The following is an 18,281-nucleotide window of genomic DNA, read 5'->3' as shown; positions in this document are numbered from 1 at the left end:
TCTTCTATGAGAAGCGCTCTTGTCTCTCAGAAACAACTGTTACAAAATAGTGCAGTCATATATTTGAGATGTCTGAGGTCAGAGCTCGGTTACTCATAGAGCTACAGATTCCTAGAATGCAGAATCATTAAGGGATAAGGAAACAGTCCACAGACTTTAATGCCCCAAAGACTGAGGCTTACAAATTCCATGACCTAACATTTGGTTCAGGGCCTTTTCAGCCTATTGGAAGTGACCAAAGGCTAAGGAAACAAAAGAATTGTTCTACACCCTCATAGCTTCACATGGCGTCAGAGAACTTACAGCAGCAGCAGCAGCAGCAGCAGCAGCAGCGTAGCAACCTCTTCCCCAGACCCGATGCTGAGAACCTGCATTTAAACAGGGTCCTTCATGATTCATTTCTAAAATTTAAAACTACATTTTATTATTTAATGTGTGTGTGTGTGTGTGCGTGTGCGTGTGCACATGCATGCGTGCACACGTTATGCAGTGGAGAACTCAGCAGGTCTGGTGATGGTGGATAAAGGAAAGGTGGCAGCCAGAGAAAGAAGCTTGGAAATGAGGATGTAAGAGAGGAACCATGGGAGATGGAAGTCTCCAAAATGCTGACTAGTAAGGAAAGGAGATGTGAGATCCCAGGCAGAATACTGAGAAACCTGTAGCCAGAGATGACCTACTGTCCTGCTTCTGCAATAAGGTGGGTCCCAAGGTTGGGTACTGAGGAGGAGAGAGAAGTTTTAAGCTAAATGGTGGTGGTGGTGATGGTGGTGGTGGTGATGGTGGTGGTGGTGATGGTTGTTGTTGTTGGTGGTGGTGGTGGTGGTGGTGATGATGACAACTTTAACTCATGGAGCTCTATTTTAAATGACATCTCACAACTGTTTTGGTTTTGCATTTCTTTCCTGTAGTCTCCTTAGACAGGCGTGTATCAATATATAAAAACACCAAATAGTTTATGATTTAAGTTCAACTTAAATTTATAAAAGTTTTTTGTGGGTTCATGTTGAGTCACGAGCTTCACTAGACGAACATTATTCAAGTTCCTATAGCCATACAAAGTCAAATGTATGTGCAAAAAGTAAAACTTGAAAGAACAACAACAAAAAACCCTTAATCATTGCCTACAGTTTTTGTGTCTGCAAAGTTTGCCAAATCAATAAAATGACCTGAGTTCATCTCACAGTCAGATTCATTAGTGATTTACTTCATTGGTTTTCTGGTGACCATTTATCATGAGGTACAGAATCTTCGGAATGAATGGGAAAAGTAAAAAACGTGACATGCTTGCCTCTTATATAAACTAAATATTTGATTTATAATACACAAATGAACAAACCGCGATAGCCTGTCATGTTGTCTTAGTTTCTAATTTATTCAACCACTGCTCAATATTGATCCTGGCAAGCCGCAAGGCCCAAAGATAAATTTATTCACCCCACACTTTAGTCAGGAACAAGCCAAAAATTATAGATTTCTCCCAGGCAGATGATGACAGGCAGTCAGAGGGATGACAAATGACTGTCTTTAGAGGTAGTGAGGACAGTCGGGCCAGACATTTCCGATAAAGATTGGAGCGTGCTGGTCAAATACAGGTTCATCCCAGTCATCATTAGAGCAGAGGCTGCCTGTCGCACTGTCCAGGCAGGAGCGGGGTACCGGCCTGCGGGGAAAGGCAATTGGCCGCTCAGGATTTAGCAGCGCGCCTCTAAGCGATAGCATGACACGGTCATTTATCAAACAGAGACTGTCCAGAAAAGTGTCTGGTTCTTGAGGAATTTATCGAAGGGCAGGAGAGTGAAAGGATTTTATTAAGGACAGGAAGGCAATGAACAACCAGAGCGTATCCAAAGGGAAATCGTATTTCAGAACGGGATTAGTTTAGCCGTAAGTAAACATACACTGGGGGGAGTGTGTCCAGGGCCATTTATCAAGTGAGGAATAATTAACAAAACTCTATCAGTGTAAAGTTCTCTTGTTGTTATGGCCATCATATTCAACAGTATGAAACATATAGCACAGTCCCTTAGACTCAGGGAATACAGAGCTCTTGCATAAAGGAACGATGGCTGTGTTAAATGTGGAACAAAGGTTTCAGAAAGAGCAAAATCTAAGGTCCAAGACTGAGAGCTGAGGTTATAGTTTTGAAGATGACTTTCTTACATGAAGGTAACTACTTGTTGGTCAATGGGTCAGAACCTTCTTCTTTAAATTGTGCTCTGTTAATCAAAATAAAGAGAAAGGGATTTAACTGAAGACCAGCAGGGCAGGCAAAGACCTATGGACATGGCCGTTTTGTTCCCTGAACTTTATTTGCGTGATAATTCATTCTCTGCAATCACTTATAAATAGACAGGGAGCCAGGTGCCGGAGGCACACACTAATGCAGCACTCAGGAGGCAAGGCAAGTGGATCTCTGAGTTCAAGTACAGACTCATCTAAAACGGAAGAGTTCCAGAACAGCCGGGACTACACAGAGAGACCCTATGTTAAAAACAACAATAGCAACAACAACAACAACAGACATGTAATCAAAATCCCCGGAACCAGAGGGTTGCTTCTGAGAAGACAATTGCTATTTTCACAAGTTATTCATTTGCTCCCTGAGAGTCAAGCACAGACTAAACTCTAGAGGGTACATATACCTACAGAAAGTCACTATTTTGAAACGATATCTGCATTTTTTTTGGGGGGGGGGCGGTTTTTTGAGACAGGATTTCTTTGTGTAGCTCTGGCTGTCCTGGAACTTGTTTGTAGACCAGGCTGGCCTCGAACTCACAGATTTGCCTGCTTCTACCTCCCAAATGCTAGGATTAAAGTATGTGCCACCAGCACCTGGTTCATAACTGTGTGTTTGTCATGCTATTTTTTCTAACAAGATGTAGACACAACAAAAGTACAGTGCATTACTTTTTTGTTTGTTTTGGGTTTTGGTTTTGTATTTCAAGACAGGGTTTCTCTGTGTAGCCCTGGCTGTCCTGAAACTCATTCTGTAGACCAGGCTGACCTCGAACTCACAGAGATCCACCTGTCTCTGCTTCTTGAGTGCTGGGATTTTGACTGCTGATGTATTTTACCTACATGAGTACAATAAAGGCATTCACTGCTGCCACCCAGCCCTTTATTTCATTTTTAAAAAGATTTGTTTTTACTTTATGTATGTGAGTACACTGTCACTGTCTTCAGGCACACCAGAAGAGGGCATCAGACCATTACAGATGGTTGTGAGCCACCATGAGGTTGCTGGGAATTGAACTCAGGACCTCTGGAAGAGCAGCCAGTGCTCTTAACCACTGAGCCATCTCTCCAGCCCCCTTTATTTCATTTTTAAAAACTGACTCTGGGCATAGATAAGAAACACTCCAAATATATATTCTTTCCATGAAATAGTAGTTAAAGGAACATTTATTTTTGAAGAGGAGGGGGAGAAAGCAAGATAAGGAATGGAAGGAAGATAAAGAATTGGGGTGGGGGCTGACACAGGCTGAGAAAACAAATGCAATAGGGAGAAAGGAGATAAGGCAGGTAGACCAGAAGGATGCTTCCAAGGTGCCTCTTATGGGCCTTCCTCACCACCATGATTCCTGTGCGGACCATGAATCACTCTTTCTGGTAAGCTATAAAAGCATGCAAATAGTTTTCAAGAAATGTAAAACACAGCTTAATGAGGTGGTGCACACTTTTAATCCCAGTACTCTGTAGGCAGAGGCAGGTGGATCTCTGTGAGTTCGAGGACAGCCTAGTCTACAGAATGAGTTCCAGGACAGCAAGGGCTACATGAGACCCTGTCAAAACCAAAACCAAAACAAACAAAGAAAAACAAAAACAAACAAAAAACAAAACAAAAAAACTATAAACAAAATAAACAGAAAAATAGCCACCACAACAACAGAAGTAAAAGAAAAGTGTTAACCCCAGTAAGATTATAATTTATAATTTCAAAAGAAGTTTCAACCAGATGCCCCAGAACTCCCAGGGACTAAAGCACCATCCATGGGGGGGGGCTCATGGCTCCAGCCACATGTGTAGCATAAGATGGCCTTATGGACATCATGGGAGGAGAGACCCTTGGAGGGGGATGGATACCATATTTCTAGAGGGGAAACCCCTCAGAAAAGGGGATAACATTTGAAATGTAAATAAATAAATATCCAATAAAAGAAGAAGAGGGGTTGGGATTTAGCTCAGTGGCAAGCGCAAGGCCCTGGGTTCAGTTCCCAGTTCCGAAAAAAAGAAAAGAAAGAAGTCCCAAAGATGAGTTGGGCACAACAGTGTGTTCAATGTGGTCTCTGGGGGATGAGTGGGCAAGGAATTATTTCTGTTTTGCAGTTTGACTGGATGTTCCCACATTCTTCACTAGAAAAGGCCACAATGTATATTGCCTGCAGCACTAGCAGACTGTGTTGCTGTTTAATTTGATGAACCAATGGGTTTTATTGGGGTTGCTTACAGGAAGATGGCTGAGGGGTTACTTACAGAAGCAGAAATGATTCTGAAAGCTGCAGCACCAGAAACCTCCAGCAGGGGTGATGCTCCTGAGAGCTGGGGGCCTGGGCAGATGGGGTAGTCCCTGCTCCTTCCAGACAACTCAGCAGCGTGTATCCCAGCAATGGCTGACGAAGTGTTTGCTCGATACTCTTCAATTGCCTTAATGGGTAAACTTTTACGGATTCTACTGAGGACAGGGTATCTTCTCCAAGCAGGAAGTGTTTTCCTAACACCAGATTGAGTCGATTTGAGGACAGCATGATCAAGGGCAGCACTGTGATCCCCATCTTGCCTCCTTTAGCTGCCTCATGACTAGTACAGGCAAAGCTGGTGGTTGTGTGAATTCTACCTGGGGAGCTCAGATGCCATAGAAATCATTGCCGCCTTGGAGCACTAATAATAAAATTCCCATGCCTTCTTGTGTCTTTCCCGACTACAGGACTTGGAAGTTTTACTGAGAAAACTGATGAAGCTGTGGAAAATGGATTTAAATGGAAATCCTGTTTGTCTTAAACCAAAATACAGGGACAGGCTGATACTGATGTCCAAGTCACTGGGTGAGTGTTTTACATTAACCCAATTTAAAGTACTTGTTTAATGTTTAATTTATCATCAAGATTTCAGAAATAGAACATCTGGCTCTAGAAACTGGTCAAGTTAAGTTTAGATGTTTGAATAATAGCAAAGTTAATAGAAGTACTACATGAAAAAATTTCTTCTACTCATAAATAAATAGCAGGCAGACTTTTAATAGAAAATGTGGCCACTACCTACAAAACTGGTTAGGCATAAATAGGCTAAGCGGAGCTTGGTGTAAAGCTGGGCAGGGCCTAGGCTCCTTAGCTCTCGTTCTGCAGCTACAGCCGATTGAGCTTTGCTCTGTCATTGGCCGAGGAACACATGAAAGGGGGCTGGGGAGTTGCTTTGTCAAAGAACAACCTCCCTAAGTCTGTGCTACTACACTGAAGAAATGGGCCTAAGTACTTGGATGGTGTTGTCAAAATCACACAGCATCAGAGCGATGGACAGGCAGTAACATGTTACAAAGGAGCCTTGTGAGAGTGTCCTGTAGCCGTACATGGGACGCTGGGGCATGAGAATTAATAAGGAGCTAAACATGATAAGACATCCTCAAAGCTCATAGCCGGTTCATCAGTGCTCGTGCAGAGATTCTCTGGCTTGGAGAAAAGAGAATCAAACAATGGGAAACATGTTTCCTCAAAGCGTGTGTGCAGGAGCGATCTCCACAGCCCGCCAAGGCAGAGCACAAATGACACCAGAACTACGGCAGTTTTCAAAGTTCTGCACTCTGCTGGGCAGCCAGCACCCTTCCCTCTGACACCGCACACAACTCCAGCAGTGTGCTTTACTCAGCCAGAGGGAAAGTCAATACAATTAGTGTCTAATGATTAAGAATATTCTAGTCTGAAGCCGGTCTGGTGCCTTTGAGCCTACATGAGGGAGGAAGCGGCGTGAGTTCAAGGACAGATTAATCTTCATATCGAGTGTCAGGACAGCCAGAGCCGTAGTGTGAGACCTTGACTCAAAAGCAGAAATTCAGTAGAGCCTAGCACTCATAGGCCCTGAGTTTAATCTCAAGCTCTGTAAGATTTCTAAAAGCAAAAATTATTCAAACCTTCTCTTACATAACTATTCCTTCTATAACACACTTTACGATTACAAAATTAATACTTTAAAGAAAAAAAGTCAGGTGGCGGTGGTGCATGCTTTTAATCCCAGCACTTGGGAGGCAGACGCAGGCAGATCTCTGAGTTCAAGGCCAGCCTGGTCTACAAAAGGAGCTCCAGGACAGCCAGGGCTACACAGAGAAATCAAAAGAGCACAGGGCTCTGTGGTAGAATACTCACCCAGTATGGGCAAGCGCTAAGATCTATCACCAGCTCTACAGGGAAAGCATGTAGAGAAGAGAAAGAACCCCTCCTAATCCCATCATCAACCTACGGTTAAAAACGCTAGTGTCTTTCAAGTCACACGACGAACCGTTTGATTTTTGTCTTTGTTTTTCTCAATTGTCTTTTAGCACATGTAAGACCAGATAACAACAACAGATAACAAGAAAGTTAAAAGACTATGCAATTTACCCAGGCCTCAATAAACAGAACAAACCATACATATGTGGTTTACATAACATAGGTGGAAGCACATTTCATGTTGAGAACAAATTGTTAAAATGAAATAAATCTCACTACATATGCCAGTTACCTGCTTTCTCTCCAAAATCGCTTCTATACATAAAAGTATTAGGCAAGATTATTTGCTAAAAGTGACATGGAATCAGGTCACTCAAGGCAGTGTGTGTGTGTGTGTGTGTGTGTGTGTGTGTGTGTGTGCACATACATGTATATACATATATATATATATATATATATATATACCCAAAATATACTAGCAAGCTATATATTTACTAACAGAAGCCAATATGTAAAGGCATCACTAAAGACAAGCATGTGAGAAACTGAGCAGAAGAGTGGCTGGAATTTAATGTGGTTCTAAAATCCAAAAAGCATGATGGCGAACACCTTGCCAACCTCTCGGCTGTAGTTTGGAAAGTACTTGCAGTTTAGGTAAGAAAGGTGCAGAAGATATACAATGATTGCAGCTCCAGATACTAGGCCTCTGGTGTCACAGCCAGCCACGGTTAGGGACTGTGTGACATCGCAGTGTGGTATTTGGAGAAAGCATGTTTACCTCACGTATGTGACACCACAGTCTTAGGGCTGTCCGACTAGTAGCTATTGATCTCTTTGCCTGAGGTAAACATTACCATACATGTGCCTGGCCAGGGGGAGGGTGGTGCCTCTAGGCCAGCACTTTCCCTGCTGCCTGCAGTCTCCTGCATGCTGGAGCTGTGACCTGTGGGCAAGGAGCAGACCACTAGACTCTTTATCACTCTACTTCCTTAAATACAGCGTTATTCTAAAACAACACCACGTTAAATACAATATGATGAGTAGTTATGTGGCAGCATTGAATCTTTCAGCAGGAGAATCAACTGCTTTAAAGGTAGTCTCAGGCTCCCTGAAAGAACAAGACCAAACACCTTTTACTGTACCCTTACCACAGTCTGGGGCTCAGTGGAAGACATCACTCGGATGATGTAAGACAGTTTAAGAATAATACAGATACATTGTTAGAAGATAGTCTTTTTTTTTTTTTTTTCGGAGCTGGGGACCGAACCCAGGGCCTTGCGCTTCCTAGGCAAGCGCTCTACCACTGAGCTAAATCCCCAACCCCGAAGATAGTCTCTTTATTTATTTTTTTTTTTTGGTTCTTTTTTTCGGAGCTGGGGACCGAACCCAGGGCCTTGCGCTTCCTAGGCAAGCGCTCTACCACTGAGCTAAATCCCCAACCCGATAGTCTCTTTATTAAATAAAAGTCACATAAACCACTTTATTTATATGATACAAATATATTATAGGTAAAATAAGGGACTTGTTCAGTGTTTTATAGACTATCCATATATAATAAATTGTCACCTATCAGAAATTGCATTTAAAGACATTATATATATATATATCTGTACATCTGTGTGTATAAATTATATATATGTGTGTGTATATATATATGTGTATATATATATATATCCTTCAGGGGAAGGCTCAGGGTATGAATAATAAAAGATCCTTTTCTCTTCCATTGTTTCAGTTATTTATAATAAGTGCATATTTTTAAAATCAGGAAACTAAAGATAAAGAAAATCTCAACCAGTTTAAGTATAAAGGCCAGAGGTAATGCAGTCAGCGCAGTGTTTGCCGTAAATGAGGATCCATGTCAAAAGCCAGGTGGACTGGCTCATGGCCGTGATCCTGGCACTGGGGAAAGTCTCTGAACTCAGTAAGTAGCTAGTCCTTCCAAACTGGTGAGCTCCAGTTTCAATGAGCGACTCTACCTCCAAGATTAAGGTGAAGACTGATAAAGCTAGACCCTTAACATCAGTCCCTGGACTACACACACACACACACACACACACACACACACACACACACACAGAAGCACACACACACACACAGAGGCACACACACACACCACATACACAGACACACACACTACACACACACACCCTACACACAGGCACATACACAATACACATAGGAACACACACAGGCACACACATACAATACACACCATAAGATTAAAAATAAGCAAGTGTGTAAATAAGGATTTTTTTCCATTTTTTTTGATAAAAATGTGCATGTTATATTTTGATCAGTTTTTCCTCTCCCTAACACCTCCCAGATCCTCATCACCGTCCCACCTTCCCCACACAACACCACACCCTTTCTTTCTCTTTAAAAACAGAGAGAAGAAACACACCTACAAAACAAAAACAAAAACTACCACAAAAATGAAACCCAAAATATATAAGCAAAAGACCACTGAGACAAAAAAAAAAAATGCTCAGAGCAAAATGAGATCAAAGGTGCAGAAACACCACTGAGTTATTATTTGTTGGCCGATCCTGAAGTGTATTAATTACCCCGAGAGAATTAGGGGGAAGCTGAGTTTTCATCTCCCAGGAGGTATTACTTGCAGACAGCTTCTTGGTAGGATTGGGAGCCCATGTCCTCACCCCCATCTCAGGGATGGCCCCCCACTTACCTGTGCAGACCTGGGACATGCACAGTGGCCCTGTGGGATCACGTGTGCACCACTGTTGTGTCTGCAAGTCTCTGCCTGCTCTGGTTTACAATCATTCTGCCTCCTCTTAGCAAAAGTCTCTGAGCCCTGGCTGGGGGCTTAATTAAAGGCACCCATTTATGACCGAGAGCTCCAAAGTCTCTCACTCTGTCCGGTGTCCAGTTGTGGGTCTCGGTACTGGTTCCCATCTACTGCGAGAAACTTCTTTAACAATGGCTGAACCGGGCACTGACGTATGAGTGTAACGAATGCCACTAGGAGTCGCGTCATTGCTGTGTTCTTTAGCAGAACAGTAGGAGTCCGTTTTCCCCTAGCCTCATGCCTATCCACGTTCAGACTCTCGGCCACCCTGCCAAGCATGGGTGCCATCAGAGAGTGGCTGGTCGCTCCCACCGTGGGGGTGCCACTATCGCAGCAGCAGACCTTGAAGGCAGGTCACCGGTGCAGGTCACCTGGAATGATAATTGCATTTCTCCTGTGGCAGCGTTAGTCAGTAGGGGTGAAGCCTTTAGTTAGCCACCAGCTCAGTCTCTCCATGTTTGGTGAGTGGCGTAGGGCCTTCCCATGAGTCTGTGAGGAGCAACCAATAGCCTCGGGTATTTGGGCATTCTCATGTGCTCCCTTGAGCGACAACTCAAGGGGATTGACCCACTCCTGGCACTGGTAGTTCATTGCTGTTTTTGAGATAAGGTTCACTCTGTAGCCCAGGTTGGCTTAGAATTCATTATGATGTAGCCCTCTGGGCTATTCTCAAACACACGGTAATCCTCCTGCCTCAACTTCCTGAATGACAGGATTAGCTAACATAACTAAGATATTTTTAAAAGGACCTTATTTTTCCTTATGATGTAAAGCCAGAAGTGTGTGTGTGTGTGTACATAAAATTATATTTTAACATACATATCTTCTCCAGAGTTTCTTGATGGAAAAGAGATAAAAAACCTGGAAAGACAATTCCTAATGAATTGGAAAGCATCCAAAGACGCCAAGAAAATCAGCAAGAAAAGGAGGAACAGAAGTGAGGATCAAAACAACTCCTACATAAGTAAGTGCCTATCCTTAGCCACCACTTCCAGCAGAGGGACCAGTCTGACAAAAGCTGCGAAAGCCAAGCAGGAAGTGGTTGAGGGTTTGCTGTGGTGGTGATTTCAGGCGTTAAGGTGTATTCCATTACCCACTTGTCAATGACGGTAAAGAGAGAGATTTTACCTGCAATGAAGACGGTAGCCAATGAGAACAAACCCCGCACTGGGCTCATACTGGCTGAGCCCATGTCAGCCACATATTGGGCCATGTTATGAGTGTGGGGAAAGTGTGAGGTTTTATTCCAGCAAGTATATATGTCAGATGCATAAATGATAAAACAGTCAGATTATAAACTGTGAAACCTAAGTCACTAAAACATCCGAGCAAAACAATCATTTTTTTCATTAAGATAAAAATTGCACACATCCATAACCCGGCACTCAGGACACTGAGACAGGAGGATCACAATCAGTTAAGGCCAGCCTGAGTTACGTGATAAATTCCCAGACAGTCTAGGCAATGGAGTGAGAGCTGGTCAAATAAACAAGCAAACATGAATATTAAAAATAAATGTAAGTCAACCCTACCTAAGCAGCACTCTGTGGCCAGTCCACATCTTGTGCGCGTGCTGAAGCCCGAATGCTTGGACTATGGTGTGCTCATGGTTGTGTTAGAAAGGACACGCTAACCTCTGCCTGATTAACACACCAAATACAAATAAGAGTAATGTAGCAGTTATCGGGGCCATTCAAGGAAGCCTAGCAGGATTGACCCCGCAGTCTTTAGTGGGGTAAGTCTCTTGTACCCACGATAGTCTGAATCCCAGCATTTTGCTCCAGTACTAACTCTTCTTGGCACCTTGGGATGGAAGCAGGCCAGAGCAGCTGGCAGGAATTGGATCCCGGGCAGGACAGTTGCAGAGACCGTACAGAGGTCTGTCACTCTAGGAGAAGGCTGGGCTGAGGAAGACGGAGCAGAAAGGCATGGGGGTGGGTCTGAATGGGAACCATTGAAAAGCATCTAGGAGAGTTTGGGGCTTGGTTAGCTGACGGTATGTCAGTGATTGACAGTGTGTGGGCAATGCACATCTCTCAGGGTCTGAAACTTGTAAAGCACGCAGTAGGTGTTTCTTCTGTTTTTCCTCTGGCTGTATGGTAACCTGGTAGCCCTGCATGCTGGGAGTACACACTTGTACTCTAGATATTTAGAAGGCTAAGGCAGGGAGAGTTCAAGTGTGAGGCTGGCCCAGGCAACTTATCCTGCCTCAAAGTAGGGAGGGGTGGGCGTGGCTGCTCAGTGGTGGAGCACTGTGTATAGAGTTCTAGCTCCTCTCTCTCTCTCTCTCTCTCTCTCTCTCTCTCTCTCTCTCTCGAATTTTATGGCCTTCAATATCACATCAAAGCACCTTATTAATATTGATGGACCCATAGAATTAAATGCAAAAACTAAGCCACACTAAAAATCGTATTTCATCTTTATAGATTTTAATTTTTTTGGTAACCCACAACTAAAACCTGCAATGTTTGAAGTTAACCATTTAGTTTTCTCAAAGGAACCCTTATTAATCCTTTTATAACTAATGTGCACAAAAAGAATTAACAAAAGTTAAAGTTATGCGCAAACACCCACAATAAAGTATCTGAAAAGGAAGTTGGGAAACTGTCCCATTCACAAAAGTACCCAAAGAGTCAGGGACTCAGCGATAAGCCTAGCTGGGAAGGAAAAACACTTATATTCCTAAAATTTCAAAGCAGTGACAAACAGGACACAAATGAAAAGACATTCCATGTTTGTGAAGCGAGAGACTTCAAAGTTAGAATATCCAGGTGGGTGGTGGTGGCTTGGTGCCTTTAATCCCAGCAGTCAAGGTATGAAGCAGGTGGATCTCTATGATTCCAGGCCTGGCCTACAGAGTGAGTTCCAGGACACCTAGGGCTATGTAGAAAAAGTGTCTCAAAAAAGAAAGAAAGAAAGAAAGAAAGAAAGAAAGAAAGAAAGAAAGAAAGAGAGAGAGAGAAAGAAAGGGAGAGAGAGAGAGAGAGGAAGAAAGAAAGGAAGGAAGGGAGAAAGAGAAAAAACAAGGAGACACACACACACACACACAGAGAGAGAGAGAGAGAGAGAGAGAGATCACACCATCTACCTGATCCAAAGTTTTCTACCAATTCATTGCAATCCCTGTCAAAATCACGTCAACTTTTATAAAAATAAGAAAAACGTTCTAAACTTACATGGAACCACAAAGATCACAGATAACCAAATCAGTCTTGACAAAGAAAGTTAGAGGCATCGTAGTTTCTGATTTCAAAATGCATCATGAAGTTCAGTAATCAGAACAGTATGAAACTAGTAGATGACAAACAGCCGCAAACATAAACAAGCGTATCCTGACAGTGGACATCTAAGTTGCTTCAAGAGGCTTGGGAACATTACACAGCCACATCCTAAAAAAAGCAAACTGTACCCTTCTACTCCAAAGTCAGCTTAAAGTGGACTAACAATGTGAAGACACGAAACCACTAAGCTGCTGGCAGAAAGCACGGGTAAACTCCGCAGAATTCATCCTGGCAACGACTTTGTAACACAGAAATAATTAGGCCAGACTATATCACACTAGCAACTCCTCTACAAGGAAGGAAAGAGCGAAGGGGAAAAACGTCAGACCATGTATCAGACAGACGTTAATCTCCAAAACGAGAAGAAACTCCCACAACTCAATAAGAAAGAAATTTAATAACCTGACTTCAAAATGGATTGAAGAGTTGAGCAGACATTTCTGAAGAGGTACTAAAAGTGGCCACCATAATAAAGTAGTAAAGGGAGAGATGTTGGCTCGGCAGCCATGATGAATCAGAGAGAATGGCTGTCTGGGGTGGGGGAAGGCTGGAGAGATGGCTCACCAGCTAAGAGCATGTGTTTTTCCAGGTTTGCATGTGGCACACATACACTCATACAGGCAAAACACACACACACACACACACACACACACACACACACACACACACACACACACTAAAAAATAAATCTTTTTTTTAAAAATTGCATGTGAAGGAAAGATGAGAGAATCAAGAGTTCAGTTAGCAGCCTCAGCTACATGAAATCTTGTCTCAAACAAAAAAAAGTCCCAGGGGTTAGCAGTGACGGAGAACATGAGAGTTACCTCCTTGTTTCTGGGATCAGGGTTTATAATGTCAAATATAAGCTCGTCGTGTCAAATTGTCGAGCCCACAGTTGCTCCACCCATTTGTTTAGGCACAGCAAGAAGAGGGTCCGATGGAGGCAGCTCTTCACTTCTTGCTAAACACAAGGCCAAGCAAAGGAAACCAAAGAGCCAGGGCAAGTTAGAGCCACCGAGGACACATCCCCAGTGACCCGCTCCTCCTCCTTACCATCTCTCCCAGTGCTGTCCACTCATCATTAGGCCAGACACCTCAGCATCTAACTGTCCCTGCAAGCATACTCACAGATGCGTGTTTCTCACGACCTCGAGCCATTTCTATTTTTAACGTTTGTGTGTCTGCACACGAATGCATGCAGGTGTCATGGGGTCCAGAAGGGAGTGGATCCCTGGGAAGTAGAGTCAGACATTTGTGAGTTGCCAGTGTAGATCTAGGATTCAAACCCTACTCTTCAACATCAAGGAGCAAGCGTTCTGACCAACCGAGACATCTCTCTGTCACCCCTGCCCTCAAACAGTTTGACAGTTTGACAATTTAACTATATATACCAAAACCTTCTGTACTGGAAATTAAAGTAAAATTACATAGATTGTAGCCTCTTCAAGAATCTTACAATTAAAAAGTAATCTTAAATATAGCCATGAAATCAAAGCTGAAAATACAATCAAGTACTTCAATAAGATCCAAAATGATTCCATTTTTAAGGTATTTGTTTTCACAGCACATGGAAGATTAATATATTGATTTAATAAATATTTTCAAGGTATCTCAGGGTGAGACCCGGGCTTTAATCTTTTTTTTTTTTTTTTTTTGGTTCTTTTTTTTCGGAGCTGGGGACCGAACACAGGGCCTTGCGCTTCCTAGGCAAGCGCTCTACCACTGAGCTAAATCCCCAGCCCCCCGGGCTTTAATCTTAACACTCAGAAAAAATAATTGAACATGTTGGACATCGGGCTATTGAAGGCAGTGGGGCTTTGTGAGAAATTCTAATCTAGCAACATGGCTACTCTGGCAAGGGATCACATCCAAAGACCTTCTAGGTCTGGGTGATCCTCCTGGAATACAGACGTGCCTCATACCTTTAATCCCTCTGGCTCGAATACAGACATGTCTTTAGTACACACCTTGAATCCCAAACAATGTAGGTAAGGTTAGTTTGTAGAAGAAAGCAGCCGTGCCTGAAAGCGATATCTAATTGAGGGGCAGAAAGAGTGACAAACCAGAAAAAGATTTGATAGAATGAATCAGAAAGTAGGATATGTCCAATTCTCATGAGAACACACAGGAAAGAGAGTGGACTTAAGAGAGCAGCACAGAGAGAGAGAGAGAGAGAGAGAGAGAGAGAGAGAGAGAGAGAGAGAGAGAGAGAGAGAGGCGGTTTTATCAGGACAGTTCTACATAGACAGATTAGAGGAGAAGACAAAAGGAACCAGAGAGTGAGAAGGAGCCAGAAGGTTAGAACAGATTGCCAGAATTAGTTTGAGGCCAAGCAAAACAATTCAGTCAGAAGCTGAGAGAAGCCAGTTTGAATCAGTCAGCTTCAAGAGGAATTTGAGCCAGGACAGCTGAGTTGAGCCAATCAGACAGAGTTCGGAGAGAACTAGAAAGGGTGAGCTGATTTAGCAGTAAGCTTTTGAGATTACAGAAACATCAGGTGAATAAATGTTACTTTTACATGGCTTAGAGGTAAACAAAACGTTCTCCACTAAAAAGGACATCACAGCTGAAAACCATAAATGATATAGAATGATAAGTGCTCAAGTAAAGGTATGAATATATCCCAACAACTATACATGACTAGTTCACACCCTAAAGGTTACTTTGAAACTAAATTTAGGGACTGGAGAGATGGATCCATGGTTAAGAGCACTGACTGCTCTTCCAGAGGTCCTGAGTTTAATTCCCAGCAACCACTTGGTGGCTCACAACCATCTGTAATGGGATCTGATGCCCTATTCTGGTGTGTCTGAAGACAGCTACAGTGTACTTATATTCATTAAATAAATAATATTTTTTAAAAGAAAATAAATTTAGAAGAGCAAAATTTAAGTCAATCAATTACGCTTATATTAATGCTAGCATGTTCATTTTCTCTATAAGAATTAGCTGTGAATTTTCTTGTGTGGTTTTTTGTATGAAAGTCTGTGATGTTTTATTTTGGGTATTAATTTATTATTAATTTTACTGTGGATTTGTCTTTCCATAACATATAATTTAAGATACTAATATATACTATTTGATAATCTTGTAATTAGTTTCAAAGCAGGATGCTTTTAATTCTTTGTATGCTACAGGTAACTTTGAAACAATACATCACATAGTTCCTGTTTATTACCCACAGGTGGGTAAGCCAAAAGTAGTCTTTTTCTCTGATGTACAGAGATATCTTGGAAAGGCATCTTCAAAGTTTTCCCAAGAAGATAAAACTACAATTACTGAAGATATAGGGTAAGTCCCTTCAAATGCTTGTATGGTTGGTCTTTGTCCAGGGAGTGGTATACCCTTACTGCCACACAGATGAAGAGTCCTCCTAGCTATCTGCTCTCTGTCCTTTTTACACACACGCACGCACACGCACGCACGCACAAGCCTTAGTGTTGGTCACTGCAGACATTCATAACACTGCAGCGGAGGGTGTGGTTCTGGACAAGTTGGGAGTGTGGCTCGATGCACTCAGGGAGGGGCAGGGGCCAGAAAGTCCTTAAGATGTGGATGAAGACGTCTGAATCTCCAGGGGAAGGGAGCGTCCCAAAGGAGGGTGAGGCCTCTGGTGATGCGCTCTAGTGAAGGGGTGGGAGGAAGAGGGCGTGGCAGACGGTAGCAGAAGGACTGCAGGGAGTGTGTTCCCTGCACCCTCCAGAGTGTGTTCGACTGCTCCCTCCAGAGTACTCCAAGCCAGAGCACTGAGCCTGATCGCTCGGGAGACAATTGAAGCTTCAGTCACTAGAGGTTTATGATCCAAAAAGAGGTCTGAGTGTCCAGTCCAACTCTGATTCTAAACTCAATTCAGCTCTATATAAATCTGTTATAAACTTCCTAATGAGAAAACAGTTGAAGTTTTGGTTTTTTAAGAAACATGGCATTGTTTCTATAAAAACTTATAACATTCTAGGAAATAACCTCATTTTTTCTAAAATACATACTTCCCACGCATTAAACAATACAACATAAAAATATAAACAAGAAGTGGCTGGGATCTGGCCAGCTATAATCCCAGAACTCTGGAGGTTGAAGCAGGATGATTAGGATCACAGTTGTCACCAGCTAAACAACAAGTTCAAGACCAGCCTGAGCCAAAAGAGGTCCTGTCTCTTAAAAAAAATCCAAATAAGACAACCCTAATCAAGTATTTTATAAGCCAGGTTGGGAGCCAGGTCTGCCACAGTTGATGTATAACATTGGCAACGCTAAGGACCTTCTTAGCCAGATAGATGTTAACACATTCTATACATCATATGTCAAGCTTTTTCCCATTTATGTGCAGTTTCCCTTTATTTATTTAATCTCTCTCCCTTCCCCCTCCTGAGCAGCACTGAGATTGAAGCAAGGTCCTCATGCAAAGCAAGCCTTCTCCCACTGAGCTAGAGCGGAGCCCTTCCTTTGCACTCACAGCCATCCAGTGATTGCTCCCTCTGCCGACCTCCCAGTCGTCCAGTAAAGCCCACTCCTGTAACGAAGGGTAATACATATTTCATTGGGAAAGTAATCCAAGGAGTGGGTGCACTGTGGACTTGCATTCATCTTTCCAGAACGGCCTGCTGAAAGGCAGGCAGGTAGGTCTGTCGTGTGATGCTCGTTTTGTGGTCCTGTCAGTCACGATCTGACAATCTGTAGCCAAGCCCAGCAGAAGAGGCCCTGTGGAGGCACTGGGGCCCAGTCCTCCCCGGCCCCCCACTGCAGAGCAGCTCAGCTGATGCAGACCTAGAGTCTGTAGGTCTTCAGAACGCTTGCTGGAGAGATGAGAGGGAGACTGCAAAAGGAGTCCTAGTTTGGGTTTTGACCTCCTCTCCACTCACAGTAACATGGGAGCTGTGTGAGAACATGCTTTACTGTCCACACACAACCTGCAAAACCAGAGCCTCCCACACCACCCTGACAGCCTCTTAAATGCCCTATAAACCCCACTGCTCCGTTTGTGGTCGGTGTTGTTTTGGGTTTCTGATTGCTTGTTTAAGATTTTGTTTCTTCGCCAAGGGCTTCCACAAGTAGTGCTTCTATGTCATGGGTGGATTAAACAACAGACAAGGGGAATAAGCAAGGCCTCAGGAAACGGAGAGGGTGAACTTTACACATCACCATGTAGTACCGGATCCGCAGTGGGCTGTGGCACAGCGCACATTCTGGATCCAGGCGTAAAGTCCAGGTCGTTAGGAGCGCGGCAGTGAGACTGGGCATCGCGCTCTCTTCATCCTAGCCAACCTTGGAGCTAAGGGCATCTTTGAAAGGAGGAACTGCTCTAAAGGAGGCAGCAGAAAAGGAGGGTTGTGAGACGCTCCGCCACCACGTGAAGCTGCGTGCGTTCAGTTCCGAGGTTTCAGTGTCAACTGTGGAAAAGGAATGTTAGGCGATGCTTTCTTTTCAGTGTTCGTTGTTTCCTCAGGAAACCTTTTCCCTGAGAGCAGGCCAAATACTGTTTTGGTTTAAGTCTGACTGGATGGCAATATTAGTTATGTCTCTTTTTAATAAAAGATGTCCAAATGTATTATAGAACTTACTCAGGTGCTTTACAAAAGACTTTTAGGGTGTGCCTGATGATGCATTTTAGTAATTTGGAGAGGGAATCTTATTTGCTCGCATGAGGTAGTTTCCATTTTTGTTTCCACATCACAATCCATGCATGTAGTTTCCATTTTCAATTGCAATACGCCACACATGCAAAGCAGAAGGCTAACGCATGGCTTGGCATGTTCATCGAGGAGTGCAGCCATGCGA

General features: G+C 43.2%; 1 protein-coding gene across 1 annotated transcript in view; it reads left to right on the top strand.

The window, feature by feature from the left end:
* Ppp1r42 (protein phosphatase 1 regulatory subunit 42) overlaps nucleotides 1–18,281 on the top strand; it is a 42,314-nt gene that overhangs the window by 19,094 nt on the left and 4,939 nt on the right. The window contains exons 6-8 of the mRNA XM_032890575.1: nucleotides 4,925–5,042; nucleotides 10,058–10,189; nucleotides 15,644–15,797. Of these exons, the coding sequence (XP_032746466.1) occupies nucleotides 4,925–5,042; nucleotides 10,058–10,189; nucleotides 15,644–15,797 (404 nt within the window). The remainder of the gene's footprint in view (nucleotides 1–4,924; nucleotides 5,043–10,057; nucleotides 10,190–15,643; nucleotides 15,798–18,281) is intronic.

Source organism: Rattus rattus, chromosome 1, assembly GCF_011064425.1.
Source record: "Rattus rattus isolate New Zealand chromosome 1, Rrattus_CSIRO_v1, whole genome shotgun sequence".
Classification (NCBI taxonomy): domain Eukaryota; kingdom Metazoa; phylum Chordata; class Mammalia; order Rodentia; family Muridae; genus Rattus; species Rattus rattus.
Note: the sequence above shows the minus strand (reverse complement) of the source record. Positions and strands in the feature narration are given on the sequence as shown.